A 20,778-nucleotide genomic window follows, 5' to 3' on the forward strand; every position below is an offset into this window, starting at 1 on the left:
AGTCCCCCTGGGGAGCAGATTCCTGATTCTAATATGGGAATCAAAGGCACGCGTAGATTCATGTTAGAGAAACTGACTTTATTTGGTTGAAAAGTGTCTCTTGTGTAAAGTGAAGAATGCCTGTACAGACTGGTTTGGGGAAGGGAGAAGTGCCAAGGGACTGAGGGCGGCAGGTCTGTGCTCCCATGGGTCAGAGGATGGGGTGGGAGAGAGTTTCTTTCAGCCCAGCCTCCTGCTCCTTCCTTGGCGAGGGAGGAAAGGGTGGCACAAAGCTCACTTCACTTCGCCCCACTCCAGGGAGAGAGGAGCAGAAATGGTGGCAGCGCGGGCAGAGGGGATCAGCTTGGGGTGACATGGACTAGCACTATTTCAACCTTGAGCAGAATCCAGGGATGCTCTGCCCTAGACATGTCAGAGGCTGGGGACTGAGGTGGTCCTCAAGACCAGAGGTCAAGAGCTAGGGTACTGGCCAGGGTCAGAGGTCAGGAGGTTGGAGGTTGCTCTCTGGGGTCAGGGGGCAGAGATGGGAGTGCTCCTCAGGGTCAGAGGGCAGGGGGTGGGAAGACTGTTCTCTGGAGTCAGAGGTCAGGACTGGGGAGCTGCCCTCAGCCTGCACCACTCCCCAGGCCTCCAGGCCCTCTGAGTAGAGCTCCTGGTTCTGTTCCTTCCACTGTCGGAACTTCTCTCCAGTCAGCTCGGGGTCGCCTAGCACTTCCTCCAGGGCCTGCAGCTCCTGCAGCTTTGCCTGTGAGAGGAATAGGGCTAAGGGACCATGATCACCTGGGGAGAGGGTGGAGCCTGAGCCAAGAGCTAACTCTGGAGTTCAGTGCCTAGAACCCCAGCACCTGGCCCAGTCCAGCCCTGATCTTTAGATCCAGAGCCTGGCTCTGGGAACCCAGAACTTGGCCCAGTCCACAGCTGAGCCCAGAGGTGAGGGCCAGTCCCTTGCCATGCCCAGTGCCCTCCGGCTGACCTTGAGTGTGCTCTGGAGCGCCCGCACCCGGTGTACTCGCTCATTGAGCTGGGGGTCTCGGTTGCGCCGCATGAAAGAGCTCCGCCATTGTTCATGAGTGAGGGGCTGTAGCCGGCCCAGGAGGGACACGCCACCCTGCCTCAGCCCCCGTACCATTCCTTCCAGTGCCCCTTCACTGCTGTCTGTGGGAGGGGGGAGCAGGATGAAGGTGTACCGCCCCAGCCAGCAGCCCCCCATCACAGCTCCCAAGCCCAGCACAGCACCTGTCAGGGAGCCAAGGGAGGTCCGTGGGCTGCCCCGCGTGGGGGTGGCTGCAGGTGATGTGTCTCCATGGAGTGGACTGCAAGTGTGGGCCAGGCTGGGCTGCAGGCAGGGTGGAAGGAGAAGAGGGTATCAGTCTGAGCTCCAAGCTCTGCTGCTCACCCCCCCACCAGTCCCCTACTCACCGAGGCTGAGCGGGACCCAGCCTCGTCGTCAGGGTCTTCTGCTTCTGTCTCACTGTAGCAGTCTGGGGTTACAGGAGCAGTTGGGGAACTCACTAAGCTTCATGGGGTTTTGGGAGGCCAAGGAGTGGGCTAGGGCATTTGAGTGCCCAGCTCCCACCTCAGGAAAGGCAGAGGCTCAGGTGAGATCCCGCCCTGTGAGACACTCACCTTCCTCTTGGGGTAGGGGGGCCCGGCCTGGAGACTGGTACTTGGAAATGCAGGTAATGAGATGGCGTACCCACCTGTGGAGGGGCAGATGGGTCTCAGAGAGTTTCCATCTACTGTCTGCCAGGGACTTTCCACCTATATCATCTTCTAACAATCCTCAGAGCAACTCTGAGAGGTAGGAACTCTTATTAGCCCATTTTATAGATGATGAAACTGAGGCTTAGAGAAGTGAATGCCTTGACAAACCACTATCAGAGAGCTGGGATTTGAACCCAGGCTCCTGAGCCCAGGCTCCCAAGCACTCACGTGGGAGCTGGGAGGTGGGGGGTGGCACTCACATGCTCAGATCTGCCAGGGTATCAGCAGCGAAGATGAAGGGTTTGTACACGTCATGGGTGAGCTGGAACACACTGCCAGGGAACAGAGGGCCTCACTCAGCCTGGGTGTGCCCATCCAGAACGCAGAGAGGCTAGCCTGGGAATCCCAGCCACCTGCTGCCCCCACCCCGCCCCTCCTGTCACCTTACCTCTCCCTTTCTCTCCCTGCCCCCTAGCCTGTCACACTCCCGGACTTAACTATTTCTTCTTCTGATCCTGTCCACTTTCCAGACTGTAGTTGGAGACGTTGATGAGGCCCTCAGCCTTCTCATCCTGGGGGAATCACAGTGTGGAGGTCAGCATGAGGCCCCAAAAGCCTCGAGGCCTGGTCAGGCTCCTGAGGGCAGGGGCGGGAAGAGGGCATCTCCTGGGCTCTCTAGCCAGAAATCTCTCAGTGCCCAGAGCTCAGGGCAGGAATCTGGGGTTGGGGCAGAGGGTGTAACCGAGGGGTACCTTTGAGCCAGGAAAGGGGAGCCAAAGATATCCAGAGAAACAGCCACAAAAGAGAAGCCTGCTCTGCATTTGTTCCATCAACAGACACAGATGAAGCTGCTTCACACCACTGAGCTTTGCAAACACTTGCCCTTCCTCGTCTTGCTTCCCTTTTCTATTTGACTAACCCCAAGGCAGTGATTTCTCAGGAAGCCTTTGTGACTCCTCAGGCTGGACTGGCCACCTCTGCTGGGCTCCCACCCACCCCCTGGGCTTTTCCTTCATCCTAGCACGTGTTGCTCACACTGTCTACAAGTGTGTATTCATCCTGTCCCCTACCAGCCTGGAGTAGCAAGAACTGTCCAAGTCTTCCTGGTATCCCCAGTGCCCAGCCCGGAGTTGAGTACAGAGTAGGCACCTGAATGTTTGTTGAATGAATAAACAGTTGAACAAATGTCCCATCACCAGGATGGACAGAAAAGGAAGGAAAGGTGGGCAGAATAAAATTGATTCTCTCTACATGGCCTCTGATACCTTTTCCAGACTGCTTTTACACACCTTTTAGCTCATTCCTCTCTGAAGAGTGCCCTCATTTTACAGATGGGAACACTGGGGCTCAGGAGGGCCTGTGACCACAGATGGGAGTGGATGGTGGAAGAGGGACAAGAACCGTGGCTCTGACTCACTTGCTTACCTGTGTTTGTGTACGGGGTCTCACCTGGGGCTGTCGGTACCAGTAGAGCTTGTGTCCCTTAAGCACAAACCAGCAGCGGCGCCAGCGTGGGCCCATGAAGCCGCCGGGTACCTTGCGCAGCAGGAGCCAGCCGTCGCAGTCTGGCTGGCCCAGCTCCCGGCATGACACCCGCCGGCGGCTCAGCCGCGTCGCCACACCTGCAGCAGCACAGCATGGCCCAGTTGGTGAGGGGCTGGCAAGGCGTCCCAGACCCCCAGCCTCGCTCCCGTGCCCCTCAGGAGCATCTCCAAGCCGGTGTTTTGAACTCATACTTTGTGCTCAGAATGTTACAAGTATCATCTCTGAGGGCGATGATTCTTCCCATTTTAGAGATGAAGAAGTGGAAGATCAGAGGATGAGCTGTTTGCGCAAGTCACATAGCTAGAGAGAGGCTCAGGGTGGGAGCACAGATCTGTCTGACCCCAGAAACAGAGCTGTTTCCAGGAGAGGCTGTGGATGAAGTGTGTGTGGGGTGGTCTTGCCCAGCACTCTAAAGACTTCTAAGAGCTCCTCATATTGGGGGACCCTCACCAGTCAGATGCATCTCATACCTTTTGATTTCTTCTGACCAGGGACAGGACTCTGAAAGGACCACAGAGGTTAGAGAAGGCCTGGGTCGAGAGCCACATACTCCTCCTTGCTGAGGCCCTGAGCTTACCTCGTCAGGGTCTTCTGGGGGCTTCGGAGTCTCTGCAACCCCTGCTAGGAGTGTGGCTGGGGATGCAGGGGGGATGAGCAGGGGCTCAGAGTCAAGGGAGGAAGAGTCTGTCAGGGAGGGAGGAGAGAAAGGAGGTCCCATGAGGCCAGCCCCAGGCCCAGAGGTCAGTGAGGGGGTCAGCATCTGAGGGTCAGAGCCAGGCACCCCACATGCTTTGCCCGGGTAACCCGCCACCTGGTGGGGCTTGGAAACTGCCTGTCCAGGCAGGGCTGGGTCCAGGACTTGGATCTGAGGTCAAGTTGAAGGCAAAGACGTCTTCGGACGGGGTCCTGGGGAGAGCAAAGGGAGATGAGATGAGCCCATGGCTCCCCCACCAAGATGCACCCAGTACAGAGCCTGTTACCTAGGAGACAGTGGGGCCAGAGCCAGCGATGAGATCCTCAGCTGTGGGGAGCCCAGGGCTTGAGGAGAGGTCTGGGGAACAACCAGAAACAGGGTGATGCAGCTGATGACAGGGGTCTGAAAGCAGGTTCGGGCAGGGTCGGGGGGCAGTACCTGTGGGGGGGTCTCCGGCACGGGGACCTTCTTCAGCACTAAGGTGACTCCAGCCGACTTCTGCAGTAGCTCTCTCACCACATTCTTATGGGGCCACCCCACCTTGGGGATAGGTCAGGGACACCGGGCTGGATCAAGCTGGGCAGGAGGCTCTGAAGCAACCCAAGAGCTCTCGCCTTTGGAGTCCTCTCTCAGCCTCCCGCTCTGCCTCACCTCCTCCTCCTCCGGGAAGCCTCCATGAGCCCCTCTGCCTTGGCTCTACCAAGGCTGCTCTGACCCGTGTGAGCTCGTTCATCTCACAGAAGGCAGCACCCACAACCTGGTCTCCCCAAGGGGCCCTCCCTACCCACTGGCCCGGGGTTCTACTCAGCACCCTCTTCACTCCCACCATGTCCGTCTCCTCCTCACTCACCACCACCTGCTCATTGATCTGGACAATCTCGTCTCCAGGCAGGATCTGCAGCTGGGAGTCGGTGGGGACCTGGTGTGGGGAGTGAGGCTCAGAGGGTGCGCCCTCCTGGGCCTGAAGCTGGCTTGGCTGGCAGGCAAGAGGGTCTTGGGGGTGGGCGGCTGAAAAGGGTGTGGGGCCCTCACCTGAGTGCCCACTTGAGACACAAAGTGCAGGCAGTTGGTGGTGGTGTGGATTTCCAGGTCCTGCCAAGGCAGAGGCTGCAGTCACTGAGGGTGTGGGGGCAACAGGGCGAGTGGGCACACCCCTGCTGGGCACCAGGATTCTTGGGCGGGCAGAACTGGGAACAGAGCTGGCCCCAAGTTGGCATTGCCCAGCTTGCTGTGTGACTTTGGGTTTGCTACTCCTCTCTGATAAGGGCCAGAGGGAAGCTGGGGTTGCTGACTTCTGAGGTATGAGATTGTCAGCAACTCTCCCCAAGGGATGAGCAGGGACAGGGCCGGGACAGGCACAGGGCTGGGGGCTCTGGTCTTCCCAACTGAGCAAAGGTTAAAGCAGAAAAGTTCATGTCCCCTCCCATCTCCCCCAATCTGCCAGGTCTGTGTCCCAGGGCTAGAATGTGTCACCTGAGACCATACCAGTGGCAGCCCCTCAGGAATGGAGGAGGTGCTCCATTCCTCACTGTCTCATGACGGTGAGACCCCAGGAAAGTCCTCTGGACCTTTAACATTTGTACAAAAAGGGCTTTCCAGCCATAACAGTACAGCAGTCTGTGGGATCCCAGAACCAGATTTCAGGGCCCCGGAGAGGCTGCCGGGGGGTCAGAGGTGAGAGATGAGAAGTCAAGGCTCACCAAAGGATTGTCCAGCTGTACTCGCTCTAGCACGGCCCTCTGCTCCAGCAGCTCCTTGGGGCTGTAGCTCAGGATGTTGTGGCAGATTCCAGCCACATGGCTGCACTGGGGGAGGGGGAGCAGGACGTCTAGCCTGAGCCCCATCCCACCCTCCATCCCCACTCCCTGCTCACCCCACAGACTCACAATCCTCAGGACTTTGCTCTCCTTCTCAGCCGCTGCACAGTCCTGGAAGCAGAGAGAGAGCAGGGACCTACCCTGAGTACCGGGTACTGCCTTCTCCCGACGGCAGGGTGGGATTCCTGTACCCTGGCCCCCTTCCCAGAACTCCATGGCCTAAGAATTTGGCCCCAAGGTCTCGTCCCCCTGACACCAGGCCCCCAGAAGTCACCACACACGCCCTCCCCTGCTCCACTCCCTCCTGAGAGTCAAGCTTCCTGAGCTCCCCTGCCAACCGGGAGACCCCTTGCCCCCATTGCCCCCTACCCAGTGGCTGGGCCACCTCTCTTCCTGCCCTTGCCTCTTCCTGCCCTCACACCCGATCCTGTGCTGATTCACAGGTTATAAAAAGCTCTAGCCTGACTTGGTCTCTGCGGCCTGGGCCAAGCCCGGCCCCTGGTTCTCCTACCTCCTGCAAGGCCTGGCCCAGCTCCCCGCACAACTGCCCAATCTCCTGGCAGGCCGAGAAGTCATTTAAGTGGGAGAAGAGGTACCTGGCAGGGGGAAGGATGGAGCAGTGGTTAGGGGACTGTGCTTAACAGTCAAGTCACAGGACCACTTGGGGCTGACTATTCATCTGAGACTTGGGGATAACACCTGCTCTGATGGGTTTTATTTTGGGGTAAAGGAGATGATTGACACCTCTCAGGAGCTTAGCACAGGACTTATTTGTCAAGCAGCTAATACAAGCCAGGCCCTGTCCTAGGCAGTAAGGAGACAGACATCAAACACATAATTACATCAATAATGATTTGACTTCAACTGCTCTGAAGTGTCAGGAGCTCTGAGAGTGTGTAAAGGGAAGGCTTCCCTGAGGAGGTGACATTTGAGCTGGGACCCGTGGGACCAGCAGCAGCCAGTGAAGGGGGTGGAGAAGCTCTCCATGCAGTGTTGTTGATATGACTGTTATGATGATGTGCTGGGGGTGGGGTGGGAACCCAGGCATCCCAGTGCAGCTGCACAGACCAGCTACCCTCCTTGCCCTGCTCCGCCATATCTGAACAAGAGCCAAGCTCTGTTTTTCTCTCCCAGACCCTGAAGAAGGCTAAGGATGAGAAGGGTGCCCTCACTCGTCACCTGGACCCTGGGAGGAGCCTGAGGTACCTGTTGAGCCAGAAGAGGAGGGTACGCGCCTCATGTACCAGGTCCACAGCTGCACTGAGGACATCGGCAGGGGGCTCGGCACAGCCCCCCAGGTGGCCTTGGACTAAGCTCCGGAAGGCATGGGTCCCCTCCAGCAGCCCCTCTGTCAGGCTCTGCAGGTTCTCTGTCTGTAGGCCGGAGCTCTGTGCCAGAGAGGGGGCAGGTCACCTCCCTGCCAGTGGCCAGCCCCCCATCAGCAACCCCCAGGGGGTGGAAGCTGCAGCCAGTGTGGCCACCATTCACTTACCAGGGCCCGGAGCTGCTCCACCCCTTCCAGGATGAGCTCCTGGTGGCCCAGAGGCCACACAGTTAGAGCCTCAAGGCTGCGGGGACAGAGCTGGAGCAGGTACTTGCCAGGCAGCTCCCAGTCTTCAAAGTAATAGTCCTGCAGGGAATCATCGAGGCCTGGAGGGAGAGGAGGCGTTGGCACAGGGGCAGCCAGGGAATGTCATGGCCTTTTTGGCCAGTTCTTCACTCCCACAAAGCCCTTTTCCCTCCCATTTGTTACTAATGACAACCCTGAGACCCGGGCTGTGTTCTGCCCATTTCACAGATGAGGCTACTGAGTTGAGATGTAGGAGAGTGTAGGGCAGTGGCTCTCAAAGGATGGTGCCCAGACCTGCAGCAGCAGCAACCTCCCTGGAGAACTTGTTAGAAATACAACTTCTGGGCCCCATGCCATGCCTGCTGGATCAGAACTCAGGGGAAGGGCCCAGCAGTTTGTTTTAACAAATCCTGCAGGCATTTGATGCTTGCTGAAGTCTGAGAAGTACCGATACAGGGCATAAGAGCATGGGGCTTTGCAGTCAGGGAGACTGGAGTGCTAGCACTTGAGCAAGTAACTTAATTGTCCTCAGTTTCCTTACCTGTAAAATGGGGATAATAAAAGCACCGACCTTCTAATCATCTGTGTGTTAAATGACATGACACATATCAAGCACTTGGCCCATTCCCTGGCTCATGGTAGTCCGTCAACAACCACCATATGATTATCGCCAGACTCTTTACCATCATCTACAAGGCCCCGAATGATCAGGCCACCGCCTGCCTGTCCAGACTCCTCTCTTGGCCCAGGCCCCAGACTCAGCACTTCAGATCCAGAGCACTAACTCCCTGTAGCATCTGGAAGGCTCTTTTGCCTCAGGGTCCTCACATGCGCTATTCCTTCTGCCTGGACTGCTCTTCCAGCTCCTTCACTCCCTTTTTCATCCAGCTCCCTCCAGGAAGGCTTCCACAACTCCCCAGCCTAGGTCGGAGGCCTCTCCTGCTCCCACTGCACCCTCTGCCTCCACAAACCCTTGCACCTGGGCCTCCGCCTCTCCCACTTGCTCACGAGCTCTCCAAGGGCTGGGCCTGAAATAACTTCATCTCTAAGGCCAGCCCATGCCCAGCACAAGGGAGACACTCAAAAACAAGAAAAATATCTATTGAATGCTTACTATGTGCTAGGCAGAATTTTAAGGGCTTCATACATATTAACACGTTTGATCCTCACCAAATCTAGGAGGGAGAGACCACTGTTATTCCCATTTTGCAGATGGGCAAACTGATACAAATAGAGATTAATAGTTCGCTTGCTCACTCTGAAGAAATTCCTCCCATTCCAGGCCAAGTTCCTCCATGGGGTATGTGCGTGTGATCAGTAGCTCTCCCTCATTCGCTGTGTGACATTAAGAGCACTGGACTAGGAGTTCATGAACCTGTCACTCCATGGCTACGGGCCCTCAAGCAACTCCCTTTCCACCTACAGTGAAAGTGCTGTGCTGCGTCCCTCCCAACAGACCCTGACACTGAGCCACACATGCTGGCACTTGTCACAAGTGTCTCATTTTGTCCACCTCAAGAGCTCAGAGTTGGGCTGGCCCGGTGGCACAGCGGTTAAGTGCGCACGTTCTGCTTTGGCGGCCCGGGGTTCGCCGGTTCAGATCCCGGGTGTGGACACAGCACTGCTTGGCAAGCCATGCTGTGGTAGGTGTCCCACATATAAAGTAGAGGAAGATGGGCACGGATGTTAGCTCAGGGCCAGGCTTCCTCAGCAAAAAGAAGAGGATTGGGAACAGTTAGCTCAGAACTGATCTTCCTCAAAAAAAAAAAAAAAAAAAAAAGCTCAGAGTTGCTTTTCTCATTGTGGATAGGGAAACTGAGACCCATGGTCACAGAGCTGGTGAGGGGACGGGCTGGACCTGGAAGCCAGCCTGGGAGTCTGACTCCAGCCCTGAATCGCTGCTTTTACTGGGGGTGGTCACCCTGAGCCTGCCGGCGGTGTACTCCTGCTGCCCCCTCCACTCCAGCTCCCCTCTCCAGGAGGGATGTCCTGACTCACCTCCCCCCTCCCAGCTGCTTGTCAGAAGGTCCTCATTTCTTTGAGTCTGTCAGCAGTCTGGGCCTTTGCCACCCCTCTAGGCTCACCGAGCCTGGGGAGCATCTACCCTGGAGGCCCCTAGGGTAGGGCTGTGCCAACTCCTTCAGTCTGGCTGGGGCTTGTCTTCTCTCACTGGGAGCCTCAGGATGGGGAGAAGGGAAAAGACACCAGGGCCGGCCCTACTGCAAAGCCTGAGCAAATCACTTGCTGGCTCAGTGCGCCAGTTTCCGCTTCTGAAAAATGGGTTTAATAACAGCCCACTGCACCCTAGGGCGGAGGGAAGATGGAGGAGATAAAGTGGGCGTGGGCCCCCGCCCCCTCCCCACCGCTGTTTTCTTTACACAACCACCGCCTCCCCGCAGCCTCTTGGGATGCTGGGGCGATGGGAGACCCCTTCTGGGTCCTCAGCCCCGCCGGAGTCATTTCGTCGATCTTTCTGCCTAGCACGGTACCAGGTTTATAAATACTTGTTGACTGACTAACCAACTGACAGTCTCGGCAAGTCCTTTTTCCTTTTCCTCTCCCCGTCCCAGTACCCCTCAAGCCCAGCTCTGCCCCAGCCCTACCCACCTCTCAGCCAAGCTGCCACCTTTCCAGGGGTCCAGGTCGCTACAGGCTCCATAGCCGAGATCGGCCCGCTTGGATCGACGCCCGCTCCTCCCGCCAGCGCAGGAATTTCCGCTCCCGGAGACCAGGCCTGGGGAGGGGCTGGGCTGGGCCCTGGGCGGAGCCACCGGCATACCTGGACCCATGTGGCTGGCCAGGTGAGGCGCTGGGACAGCCATTGGCCCACCGCTGGTCCGCCTCCTACCTTGGTCTTCAGGCATCCTAGGCAGTTGGGCAGCCTGACTCTGAGGGCGGTGCCACTGGTGTGTGACCCAGGTGACCTCAGAACCAGTCTGAGATCCCGCCTCAAACTGGCCTCAAATCTCAGGGCCAGACCTTGACCTTCAGGCTCCCTGCAAAGGGGCCCAAAGGTGAGCAGTGAGCACAGCCGCAAAGCCCAGAGGTCAGGGAGCCAGAAGGCTGGGTGCAAATCCCAGCTGTGCAGCTCTTAGCTGTATGACCAGGGGCTCACCCTACCCACAGTGCATCAGTTTCCCTGTCTGTAAAATGGGCTGCTGTGCAGAGTACTTGACTCTGTAGCTTTAAAACCTTTAGAACAGGGGTTTTTAGGCCCTTCTTTTTTTGCACAGACCCTTCTGGCAGTCTGGTGAAACCTATGGACCCTTTCTCAGAATAGTGCTTTTAAAAGCATAAAACAAAATGTCAAAGATTACAAGAAGGGACAATTATTATCAAAATATATTTTAAAAAACAAAATTTATGATATAGTAATATGTAACAAGACTGGCAAGTTAAAGTTAAGTTTTCCTTTTCTAGAGACATCAGTGTATTGTCACGCAACTTGAATAAGAACAGTGAACTGTGGGGTGGTCTTTGAATCACCTCTTCTCACACATTGATCAGCAAACAGCTGAAGATTGGAAATGCAGGCGAGTAATGGAGAAGCCTGGGTCACTGCATGAGAACAGGCGGATTCACCATTTGGTCACTGACTCTCTACTGGACACGGAGGTGCCCGATCGAAGGCAGTTATGTTGCAGAAGTGTCTGAAACTCTGTGTGATGTAGTGGTGGGTTAATAACTATCACGATTTTGAAATAGTTATGAGTATAGATAATATTTTGAGGTACTTGCAATAACTACAATTTGATATAAAAATATCTGTGATTCCTATTGGTGAGAAAGCCACAGATACTGCTAATACTTCAATCCATAAAAAAGGAAATGGTAAATTTTCATTAGATGTTAGTGAAAGTAAATATATATATATATATTTTTTCCCATCCAAGTTTACGGGTCCCTGAATTCTGAGGCCCAGGTTAAGAGCCTTCCTCTTAGGACAATATCTGAAACACACCAAGTGTTTTATCTTCGTCATCATCATCCCAGGCCAGGGGACTCCCAGGACTTTGGAACTGGACAGAATCAGTTCCACTTGCTGTGTGACTGAGCCCAACCCCTACACCTTTCTGAACCTGTTTCTTCCTCTCTAAAAGAGGAACACCTAGACCTTAGTGCTGTGAGGAGGTCCTTTAAGCATTTTGACATCTGTAACATGGGGTAGATCTGAATTATTATTGCTTTAATTCTGTGAGAAGGGGCCCAGGAGACTTTTCCAGAGCCTGCACCTCCGACCCGGTCACCTAATTCAGAATCTCTACCAGCACCCCAATACTCAGTCTTCAAAGCCTGTCACAATCTTGCCTCTAACCCAGAGACCCACATTCTGAATTTGGCCCACAGATGGCCAGCGCAGTGCATGTGTTTTAGTTGTCATCATTTAATAACTTCACCTACAAACTGAGTTCTCTGGAATTCAGCCAGCTCTGCTGACCCCCTCCCACCTTCACACGTGGCATCAAACACAAGTGCAGATCGAAGGCTACTTCCTTCAGGGGGACTCCAGCTCACCAGGTCCCTGCAGGCCTTGCTCCTTTGTTTGTGAACCAGTAGGCTCCAAATTTGCAACGTGGCCCTCACCTCTCTGGCTCCATCCTTTGCCTCACGTCCTCACACACTGCACTGTGTGTGACCCTCCAACGCTCCTCCGTGCTGCAGCCTCCTATAATGTTTTTGCCTCTTCCTACAACAGCCTCCCTGTGGCACTCTGGGAAAGCCCAATAAACAGATCTGTCTCCGCCATCCTGATTTCATCAAACAAATACCCTGAGCTGGCACAAGATACAGAGGTGAGAAGACAGCCAGCCACTCTCTGAATTCACCAGCCTGTAGAGGAGAAACAGACCAGAACTCACCACTTGTACTCAGCTACTGCCCTAAAAGGACGGGGGCCTAACAAGCACAACCGCGCCTTTACTCTGTGCCTCTCGCACCTGGCAGAGCTAGCCACGTAGGGGGACAGTAAATGGCAGCTTCTATTTTAAAGGTAGTTTTATGAGTTCCAAAAGTTCTTTCTACATATTTGCTGTAAAAATTTCAAAGGCAACAGTAGGTCACTAAGTGAAAGGAGGGCATGCCCTTTTCCCAGCATATCCTTGTTCCATCCCCCAGTGGCGGCATCCGGCAAGTTTTCTGGGTGTTTTTCCATTTTTTAAATATGCGGATACTGTACATACTATTCTGCAAATACGCTTTTTTTTCATTTTTATGAGCTAATCAATACCAAATAAAATAATACACGTAAAGTGCTTAGAATAATGCCCAGCACAGTCAGCTACTATTTTTTAGCACACCAGAGACAGCCTTCTTAATCAGTATATGCAAATCTTTTTATTATTGTCCCCAAGCTGAGGGTAAGGAAGTCCCTGCAGGAACTCCGTCTTGTGGAAAGGGGTGAAATGTGCCCTCCCCCAAGGTAAGGGTGGTTGATGTAACAGAAACCAAGTGAAAAAAGCACACTCCCCCTCCTTTGCAGAGAGCTGATTGGTAACATCTAATCATCTGAGGTGGGGATACAGCTGGGACCAGCGCTGGGGAGGCCCTCCCAGTACCTGGTCCAGGCCTGAGACTCCTGAGAGCTTCTAGGCAGGCCCTCTCCTGCCTACCCAGCCTGGCCTCCCCGGTGGGTGGGGGAGGTGCTGCTCAGGCCTGATGCTGATCTCTCCTGACAGCTGCTCCTAAGGCTGGCAGGGCGGGCAGCCGGGCGGGGGGAGGGACAGATTTAAAGATCCAGTTGCCCCACCCCCTGCCAGATGAGAGGGCACACGCTGGTGAGCATCCTCTGAGCGCATAAGAGAGGTCAGGACCCTCTATGCGCTGATTTCCGTTGCTTGGTACCATGAACACCACTGGTCTTCATTCCTGCTTCCACCCCGAAGGCCGCTAGGGAGACCAGCGACGCCCACCATGCAATTTCGACGCCTGACCCCTGGCTACTTCCGGGTGCTACAGGTAAGTACCCCTAACCAATGGCTTTTGGCATCGACCCCTTAATCTCCCTACCATGGCTGGGTTGACACCCCAAAAGCCAGGCCGTCACGTTCCCTGCCGCCTGAGCGGCCAAGGCCCAGATGGGCAGTGAAGCGAGAGGGATTGGGGTGGAATCTCCCTGGGGCAGCAATGGCATTGGTATCTCCTTCACCCAGCTGTACTTTCTCGGCCCCTTCCCCCACCCCCCACCTTCCTAGAAGTCTTGACTGACCCCTTAGGTGCTACTCTCCTTGCACGTCCAGATGCAGGTGGCCGGGAAGCTAAAGGCAGAGCCCCGGAGTCCACTGGCTGGGGTTGTGGCTACACTGCTGGCTGTCCTCGGGCTGGGCGGCTCCTGCTATGCTGTCTGGAAGATGGTGAGGCAGCAGCGGCCGCCACAGGCCCCATAACAGGCCCTAGGGGTAGGTGACTCAGAGGGGGCTGCAATCTCAGGAGCCTACTTCTTTTCTGGGGGTCAATCCCTGCCCTCATGGGAAGCAGGACAGTATAAACCTGACCCTACTCCCCCCGCCCCACACCTGGGCTCTGTCTGGGGCCTCCAGTTCAGATGTCAGGACCCCTAAGAAAAGGCAAGGATGCATGTTCCAAAGCTAGGCCAAGTGAGGAATAAACACCCTAGGCCCCTTACACAGGAATAGTAAAGAAACCCCCGCAGGGCAGAGTTTGGGGGAGTGGCCTGGAGGTTAGAGTCAGAGGCAAGCCCCCTTCATCCAGTTCCTTTATTGGGGGGAGGGGACCCAGAGTGGGCCATCCACTCCTCAAACCCAGAGCCAAAAGCGGATGGCACAGTCTCTCCAGCCTAGCGCTTGCACCACTGTCCATGGGCAGCTCCTCTGCTTTGCATCCTCAGGCCATGTCAGGTAGATGTGTCCATCTCAGGCACCTCTGTGGACACTTCTGTGGGCACTGCCAGCCGCTGGGGGGGCACATAGGAGCCCATACCCGCTGCCCTCTCGGCCTCTTCCTGACTGTAAGGCTCCACGCTCAGCTGCTTTAGCCTGGGAGAAAGAAAAGTAGGAGTTGGGGGCCGACCAGATGCGAGCCCTGTCTGCCTGACACCCATCCCTCAATCCTCTCCTTACTCCTTCATACCTTTTCTTGTGGTCTTTGGATCGGAAGTGGGTCTTCAAGGTGGCGGAATCGATGAAGTACCTCCTGTAGGGATGGGGGTAAGAGGAGAGTGAGGAGGTGATGCCTCTCAGGTACGCCTATCTCCTGACCCTAGCTCGTTCCCTGACACCAGGCTCCGGGTCTGAAGGCCAGCAGACCCACGGGTCCCAAGAGAGGAGATCCCGCGCGCCCCGGGGCCCGAACTCACACCCTCCGCCCATACCGCGGACCCTTTTCCTCCTCAGGCCGGGTCCGGCCAGGACTCACGCGCAGGCCAGACAGCGATGCAGGCCGCCCCCTGGCAGGTCGGGGTCAGGCTCGGCGCCGGGGTCTGGCCGGGGCCGTGCGGAAACCTGGGGCCGCAGCTCGCGGTGAATCTCATCCAGGTCCGGCCGCCGCCGCTTCGCCTTCATCTGGCGGGCCAGGGAGTGCGTTCGGTGCGCGCCCGTCCGGCGGGAACGACCCATGGCCGGTGACAGCGGCGCCAGGACCCAGAGCCGAGCTGCGAGCACACGTGCGGGTGCTTCCGGACTGCTCAGTGACGTCATGCGACACCCGGCAGCACAGCAGGCTCCGCAGACCGCCTCTGATGACGTCACTAGCGCGGGCCGCGCCTTGAGCGCCCCCAGGCGGCCGCTGACGTCAGTGACGGGGTTTCGGGCGGGGTCTGTCGAGGCGTCCTCACCCTTCTGCGTGAGGCCGCCTCTGAGGAGCGGCCGGGTGGTGGCTGCTCTGGGGGTATTCCGGCTAGTTCCGTGGCCCTGCCCCCTCTGCCTGGCCCAGCCTATCTCAGCGCCATCCTCTGACCCTGTCACCCCTTCCTCGTTCCCAGACCTCACACTCCACGGCGGAGGGGGAATGCTTTAAGCATCTCTGGGAGGCACTGAAAAATGCCTGTGATGTGAATCAATTAATAAATGAATGAGAGTGAATCAGCTTGGGATCCTGGTCCCGGAGAGGGCTTCCCAAGATACCTCCAAATCCCTAACAAAGCCCTCACCACTTCTCCCAGCTCCCCAGTTATTCCCTCGGGTCTCCATCGTCTATCCGAGCCCGGCCAAATCTGTGAGGAACAGTGTTCCTCCCAAAGATGACAGTGCTCAGGCGTTCTGCCAGACAGAAGAGGGGTCAGCTCCTCTCACAAGAAGAGGAAGTGCTCATCGAAGGACCTCCCATCTTTGTCCCCTTTCTCTGAGTTCTGGACTCTCAGGCATGGGCTGGCAACAAAGGCAGAGATACAGCCTGGGTGTTGTGTGCTCAGAGTAGGGAGAGGACCAGTGAGCCATTCCCCATTTACCAGAGCCTCGAGCCTTCCAGAGGAGCTCAGCAATAATTCAGGGGCTCCAGCTCTTTGGGATCTATTGCCAGGAAAGAAGGAGGCAGGCACGTGCGTCCCTGGGGAGAGGAATCAGTTTCCAGCCCCGACAAAGCAGTGAAATGTAAGCCGGGGGCACCGACTGGGGTCCTTGGGAACTTCCTGTTCCAGTTCCTAGAGGCTGAGTGGGGACATAGGATGGGGCCCTGCTGAGGGCACAGCTGGTATTGGCTACAGTCACAAGGACTTTGTAAATAGACTTTGTGAATGGAAGAGAATTTTTCTGAAGCCATTCCAAGAGATTAAATTCAAGTACTCCTAGGCCCAGGAAGGAGGCCTCTGTGGAGAGAGATGTCTTCGTTATTCTTGGCCAATATGACAAGGGGCTGAGGCAGCAGAAGCCTACTCTGTCCCACCCCCACCCCAGACCCCTTTGGATCAGGTTCACTTGCTGGGCACCCTGCCAGCTAGGGATGCTGGTGCATCTTTAATGAAGTCACCCGATCCTGGGACAAGTTCTTGGCCTCACCAAGTTCCTGGAGCCAGACCACAGGGTGCCCACTGAGCCACAGCCTTCACATGCCTGTATGCCAGGCCTGTTTCCCCTACAGCCATGAACCAGGCCTTCTGGAAAGCTTACAAGTCCAAAGTGCTACAGACCCTGAGTGGGGACTCTGAGGAGGACCTGGCAGAGGAGGTGGGTACCAACCATGCTTGCTGAGTGGGGCCTGGGCAGAGGGGCAGCATGAGTGTAAGGTACAAAGAAGGGCAAGGGACAGGCTCAGAGAGAGAGAGGGCACATTTGTGCAGAAGCAATTGGCACATTGAGGGATGACAAATGGCATGGTGCAGTGTCAGAAAGCCAGGACATTCAAGAACACTGAGGAAGAAAAGAAGACCTGAGGGCACCAGAGGAGTGGTTGCTGTCTCCAGAGATCTCAAGGGCTGCCACATGGAAGAGATCCTTCTAGGACCAGTGTGCAGTAGCCACACGTGGCACACTTAGCTCAACACAACTTTTTAATGGGCAGAGCTGAGCAGAAGCAGGATGGCTTGCCTTGAGAGGAAGTGAGCTCCCTAGTATTCAAAGTAGAGGACGTGGCCCTTGTACTCTGAGGGTCACTGTAGCACCATCAGATCAGAGCCATCCTTGGACCGTGTTTGTCCTGACATCAAAAGGATTGAAAAGGCTCTGAAACAGCCTTAGGTCTGGAGGCCGTGATAAGTGGCAGTTGTGCAAATAGATGCGGCAGGGGCAGGAAGTCCTTCTGTGGCGTGTGTGTGAATAAGTGTGTCTAGACAGGTGGGTGTCCAGGGCCGGGCTTGTGTAGACGTACTTGTGGGTCAGTATTAGGACTGTGGAATCTCCGTGAAGGTGTGTGTGCAGCTGTGAGCTGGGTATAGGTGTTTTCAGGTGTGTACATTTTGGGCGGGAGTCTATGCCAGCATACCTCTGTGCAGGCATTTGCAGGTGTTATGTTTGTATGGTGCATGTGTTTGGGTGTGTACACATCTGTCTCTTGGTGTCTGTGGATGTGTCAAGAGGTTTTGTGTGCCATGGGTGGGCCTCTGTGCAGCTGTCTGCAGTTGTGTAAGTGCACAGGTGTGAATGGTATGTGTCTGTGTCGTTGTGTAGTTTCCTCATAGTATGAACCTCGATGTACAGGTGAAGAGCAGTAGCCATGGGGAGGCATGGTCATGTACAGGTGTGTGCCTACATCAGCGTGCATGCCCTGGTCCACATGTTATTGGGTGTATCTGGAGGTGTCTGTGGGTGGGCAGGTATGTGTGCTTAAGGCCATCTGCAGGGATTTACTATGTGGGTGATGGATGTGGCTAGTAGCTTTGTGTAGAGGAATACCTGTATGCGTTTGTGGAGAGTGCAAGGGGACTAGATATGTGCTTAGTTCTGTGGGGTTTGGGGTGCCTGGTCTGTATGTACCAGGCTAGCAGTAGGAGAGGGAGGTCCCATTCCTCTGGGGTCTCTCTCATGCTGGGTGGGGGTCTTGTGTCCCAGAGGGAGAACCCAGCCTTAGTGGAGTCTGAGACAGCGGAACCCACTGAAGAGGCCTTCAGTCCCATGTCACAGCTGGCCCGCCGGGTAAGTTCTCCCTTCTTCCACCCCAGCCCTGGGAAGCGTGGCAGAGGCAGCTGGGGGTGCTGGGGCCCCTCTCTCACTCCAAGCCCCTCCCTCACAGGTTCAGGGGGTCGGGGTAAAAGGTTGGCTGACAATGTCATCTCTGTTTAACAAAGAAGATGAGGACAAACTGCTACCACCGGAGCCCTGTGCTGACCAGTATGTATGTGTGTGTGGAGGGTTCTGGGATGGGCCTGGGGTCCCCCTTCTCCCATGTCCTTTCCATCTGGTCTATTTGTCTGTCTTTCTGACCACAGAGAGTTAGGGAGGGCCAGCCCCCGGGCTGTTTCTGTTTCTCTCAGCAGGAAAGAGGCCAAATCAGCATATCTGGGAGATTATGTTAGATCTCAGGAGGAATTTACCAGCTGTTGGGATTGAGGTGCTAGAAGGTATTATGGGCTCTCTCTCCCCATCCATGAGGGAGGGGTCATCTCCCTAGAATCAGGGAACCAGGGAGCCCAGGAGAGAACCCTTAGGTGTCTGGAACAGAGGGTGGTCCAGATCAGTGGCTCCCAAATATTGGTCTAAATCCTCACCCTCCCAGGGAGCTTGTGACAAACACACATTTCCAGACTCTCCTTCAAAGACTCTAATTCAGCAGGTGTGGGCTGAGACGTGGGCTCGATATTTTCAGCAAGCACCCTCCAGACCCAAGGCACAGTAGTTTAGGACACTGTCTTAGAAGGTCTTTGATGCTGGGGGATTGGCGGGTGGGACCCAGGACCTCAGTTTTCCTCCTAGCTCTATCTCTGGCACACACTCCATCTCTGCCCTTTCCTCCAGCCTAGTCACATCCCCTTTTTGACACTCCCCTGTTTCCTTCTCCCCAAGGGCCCCCCTGACCCATCCAGATCCTGCCCCAGGGTTTCCTTTCTCTCTCCCGGCGTCCATTCCCCGCTCCCTCCCAGCTCTCCAAGGACTCTCCCTCAGCCCTAAGGCTCCCACCTCAAACCTCCTACCTCAAGCCTCCTCACCGCTCCTTGATTGCCGTTCTCCCCACATCTTCCTGCTTCCTCCCCAGTGCCCCCCTCCCCTAAGCCTCTGATCCAGGCCCTCCTTCTTCCCTCGGGGTCACTCCACCGTTCTTCCGAGTGTTCCCCCATTTTTCTGGTCCCCCTAGTCCTCCATCCCAGAACCTGATCCCCGTCCGTGCTCCGCCTCTTTCCCCAGGGCTCCACGCTTGCCTTCTCTTCCGGACCCCCGCCTCCAGAGCCTGACCCCGCCCCCTCCGGGGTCTATCCCCCCCCCCACCCTTGGTGTCCTACTCCTCCCACGCATCCTTGGGCCCCGCCCCTTTCAGGGCTTCTCCCCTAGATTCCCGACCTGGCGTCTCAGGCTTCCCTCCTCTGGCCTCATCCTTCTCTCCGAGTCCCTTCCCTGACCCCAGCTCTCTCCCCAGGGATCCTGATCCCGGCCCCCTCTTCCCAGATCCCTCACCTAATCCCCTGCCCCACCCAGCCCCCTTTCCCAGTGCCTCAGAGCCCTCACGTTGCCTCCAGGGCCGGCCCTGCCCCCTCTCTCCCGGGCCCCTCTGGTCACCTGACCTCGCCTTGACTCCCCTGGCCCTACTACTGGTCCCTTGGCCCCGCCTCCTCTCCTTCGTCCTCTCTGGGGCCTTTCGGCCGGCCCTTGACCTCGCCACTCTCCCGCAGCCCGCTGGCTGCGCGGCCCTCCTCGCAGGCTGCGGCGGCGGTGGAGGCGGAGCCGCGCGGGCCCGGCTTTTGGGACGCGTTCGCCAGCAGGTGGCAGCAGCAGCAGGCCGCGGCGGCGTCCATGCTGCGCGGCGCCGAACCCACCCCGGAGCCGGACCCCGAAGCTGCGAACGAGGCCGCGGAGGAGGCCACCGAACGCCCCGAGTCGCCGGAGGCCGACGCTGCGACCGGCTTCAAGTGGGGCTTCCTCACCCACAAACTGGCCGAGATGAGGGTGAAGGCTGCGCCCAAGGGCGACTAGCAGGCCGGCTGAACTGCGTGCCCGCTCCTCCCCTCCGCTCATAAAAACCCTGGCCCGACACCCCGTGTGACCGCGTGCTTTTGTGTGGACAGCGGGGAAGACTGCTTTTGGGTGGGCATACTCAGGGCGGGGCCCATCTGGAGGGGTCCTCCCTCCCTTCCCCCACAAACGTACAGGGAGACAGTGACCAGAGACAGCCCGGGTGTCAGGATAGACTGTTAGATGTAAGGTGCAACTTTCCACACACCTGGGGAACCCCAGAGGACTGGCCCCGTCGTCCTGTCCAGCCTCTTTTAATTCGACAGACGTTGCCTGGGGTCCTGCCGCTTGCGCCGTCGGTGTACTAGGGGAAGGGCAGAGACTAACGAGAGAACTCAGACTACCAGCAGGTCCCACACAAGGCGACAAGCTGAGGCACAAAAATAGGGCTGTATTTGGGGGCTCAGAGGAGGTGAGCCCGACTGGGGAATTCGGGAATTCCTGAGGGAGAATGAATGTGCATAATCTTAGAAAGATGAGTGGAGAGAAAAGGGAAGGTCACCCAGGCTAGGGAGGAGGACCGTGAACAGACTTAAAGGTGCGATGATGTGAGGACGACAGGTGGCCTTGTGTGTCTTTGAGGGAAAGGAAGAGAGTGGCAGGATGTGAGGGTGTGGGTTGGTATATGTGCTGCCGAAGCGAGCACTGAGGGTACGGATGGGCAAAATCCTGGTTTGAAGGGTCCCTTCTTTTACTGTCCTCAGTTCTGGGTCCTCCATGTCTCAGGCCCTTCATACCTAGTAACCAAAAGGGGGCAGCAAATCTCCAGGAATGGGGGCCTTTTAGGGACCAGTGGACCCTAATTTCTGGAGCAGATCTCTACCCGAACTCCCCAAACGCGCTATTCCGGGCCGCCAGCTCTGGTTTGGACCGACCTGGGGGTCGATGGAGGAGATGATC

At 56.5% G+C, this 20,778-nt stretch overlaps 4 protein-coding genes across 5 annotated transcripts; 2 read left to right on the top strand and 2 right to left on the bottom strand.

The window, feature by feature from the left end:
- Nucleotides 1-57: 57 nt before the first annotated feature.
- Nucleotides 58-10,088, bottom strand: CNKSR1 (connector enhancer of kinase suppressor of Ras 1). The gene is made up of 21 exons (XM_014854995.3): nt 9,938-10,088; nt 7,253-7,410; nt 6,967-7,148; nt 6,272-6,356; nt 5,830-5,871; nt 5,644-5,748; nt 4,976-5,035; nt 4,794-4,862; nt 4,382-4,483; nt 4,230-4,300; nt 4,061-4,155; nt 3,827-3,933; nt 3,720-3,750; nt 3,154-3,326; nt 2,203-2,276; nt 1,965-2,036; nt 1,627-1,700; nt 1,420-1,481; nt 1,237-1,336; nt 974-1,155; nt 58-745 (listed from the first exon to the last, which is right to left on the bottom strand). The coding sequence occupies exons 1-21, from the start codon at nt 9,987-9,989 to the stop codon at nt 476-478; spliced, it is 2,166 nt and encodes a 721-aa protein (XP_014710481.1). The 5' UTR covers nt 9,990-10,088; the 3' UTR covers nt 58-475.
- Nucleotides 10,089-13,422: 3,334 nt separating this feature from the next.
- Nucleotides 13,423-13,863, top strand: ZNF593OS (ZNF593 opposite strand). The gene has a single exon (XM_070510648.1). It carries the CDS (start codon nt 13,567-13,569, stop codon nt 13,711-13,713), a length of 147 nt encoding a protein of 48 aa, XP_070366749.1. The 5' UTR covers nt 13,423-13,566; the 3' UTR covers nt 13,714-13,863.
- A 162-nt stretch (nt 13,864-14,025) lies between these two features.
- ZNF593 (zinc finger protein 593) lies at nt 14,026-18,889 on the bottom strand. Its single transcript, XM_014855000.3, has 4 exons — nt 18,846-18,889; nt 14,702-16,088; nt 14,417-14,479; nt 14,026-14,322 (listed from the first exon to the last, which is right to left on the bottom strand). Exons 2-4 carry the CDS (start codon nt 14,980-14,982, stop codon nt 14,181-14,183), a joined length of 486 nt encoding a protein of 161 aa, XP_014710486.1. The 5' UTR covers nt 14,983-16,088; nt 18,846-18,889; the 3' UTR covers nt 14,026-14,180.
- C5H1orf232 (chromosome 5 C1orf232 homolog) lies at nt 16,212-19,923 on the top strand. 2 transcript variants are annotated; one of them, XM_014854999.3, is made up of 4 exons: nt 16,212-16,446; nt 17,767-17,850; nt 17,948-18,045; nt 19,539-19,923. In XM_014854999.3, the coding sequence occupies exons 1-4, from the start codon at nt 16,363-16,365 to the stop codon at nt 19,837-19,839; spliced, it is 567 nt and encodes a 188-aa protein (XP_014710485.1). In that variant the 5' UTR covers nt 16,212-16,362; the 3' UTR covers nt 19,840-19,923. The 2 variants fall into 2 exon arrangements, with proteins under 2 accessions (XP_014710485.1, XP_014710484.1); XM_014854998.3 differs by lacking the exon at nt 16,212-16,446 and having other exon boundaries at nt 17,498-17,850.
- The last annotated feature ends 855 nt before the right edge of the window (nt 19,924-20,778 follow it).

The sequence above is a fragment of the Equus asinus genome, chromosome 5 (assembly GCF_041296235.1).
Source record: "Equus asinus isolate D_3611 breed Donkey chromosome 5, EquAss-T2T_v2, whole genome shotgun sequence".
NCBI lineage: Eukaryota > Metazoa > Chordata > Mammalia > Perissodactyla > Equidae > Equus > Equus asinus.

Bases quoted from the DNA above. Each gene is read 5' to 3' on its own strand.
- CNKSR1 (XM_014854995.3), bottom strand. From the start codon at position 9,989: ATGGAGCCTGTAGCGACCTGGACCCCTGGAAAGGTGGCAGCTTGGCTG. The intron at 7,411-9,937 runs GTGGGTAGGGCT...CTCTCCCTCCAG, and splicing joins GGTGGCAGCTTGGCTGAGAG to GCCTCGATGATTCCCTGCAG. The intron at 1,482-1,626 runs GTGAGTGTCTCA...CTGTAACCCCAG, and splicing joins CCCCCTACCCCAAGAGGAAG to ACTGCTACAGTGAGACAGAA.
- ZNF593OS (XM_070510648.1), top strand. From the start codon at position 13,567: ATGCAGGTGGCCGGGAAGCTAAAGGCAGAGCCCCGGAGTCCACTGGCT.
- ZNF593 (XM_014855000.3), bottom strand. From the start codon at position 14,982: ATGACGTCACTGAGCAGTCCGGAAGCACCCGCACGTGTGCTCGCAGCT. The intron at 14,480-14,701 runs GTGAGTCCTGGC...CCATCCCTACAG, and splicing joins CATCGCTGTCTGGCCTGCGC to GAGGTACTTCATCGATTCCG. The intron at 14,323-14,416 runs GTATGAAGGAGT...TCTTTCTCCCAG, and splicing joins TCCAAAGACCACAAGAAAAG to GCTAAAGCAGCTGAGCGTGG.
- C5H1orf232 (XM_014854998.3), top strand. From the start codon at position 17,647: ATGTGCTTAGTTCTGTGGGGTTTGGGGTGCCTGGTCTGTATGTACCAG. The intron at 17,851-17,947 runs GTAAGTTCTCCC...CCTCCCTCACAG, and splicing joins TGTCACAGCTGGCCCGCCGG to GTTCAGGGGGTCGGGGTAAA. The intron at 18,046-19,538 runs GTATGTATGTGT...ACTCTCCCGCAG, and splicing joins CCGGAGCCCTGTGCTGACCA to CCCGCTGGCTGCGCGGCCCT.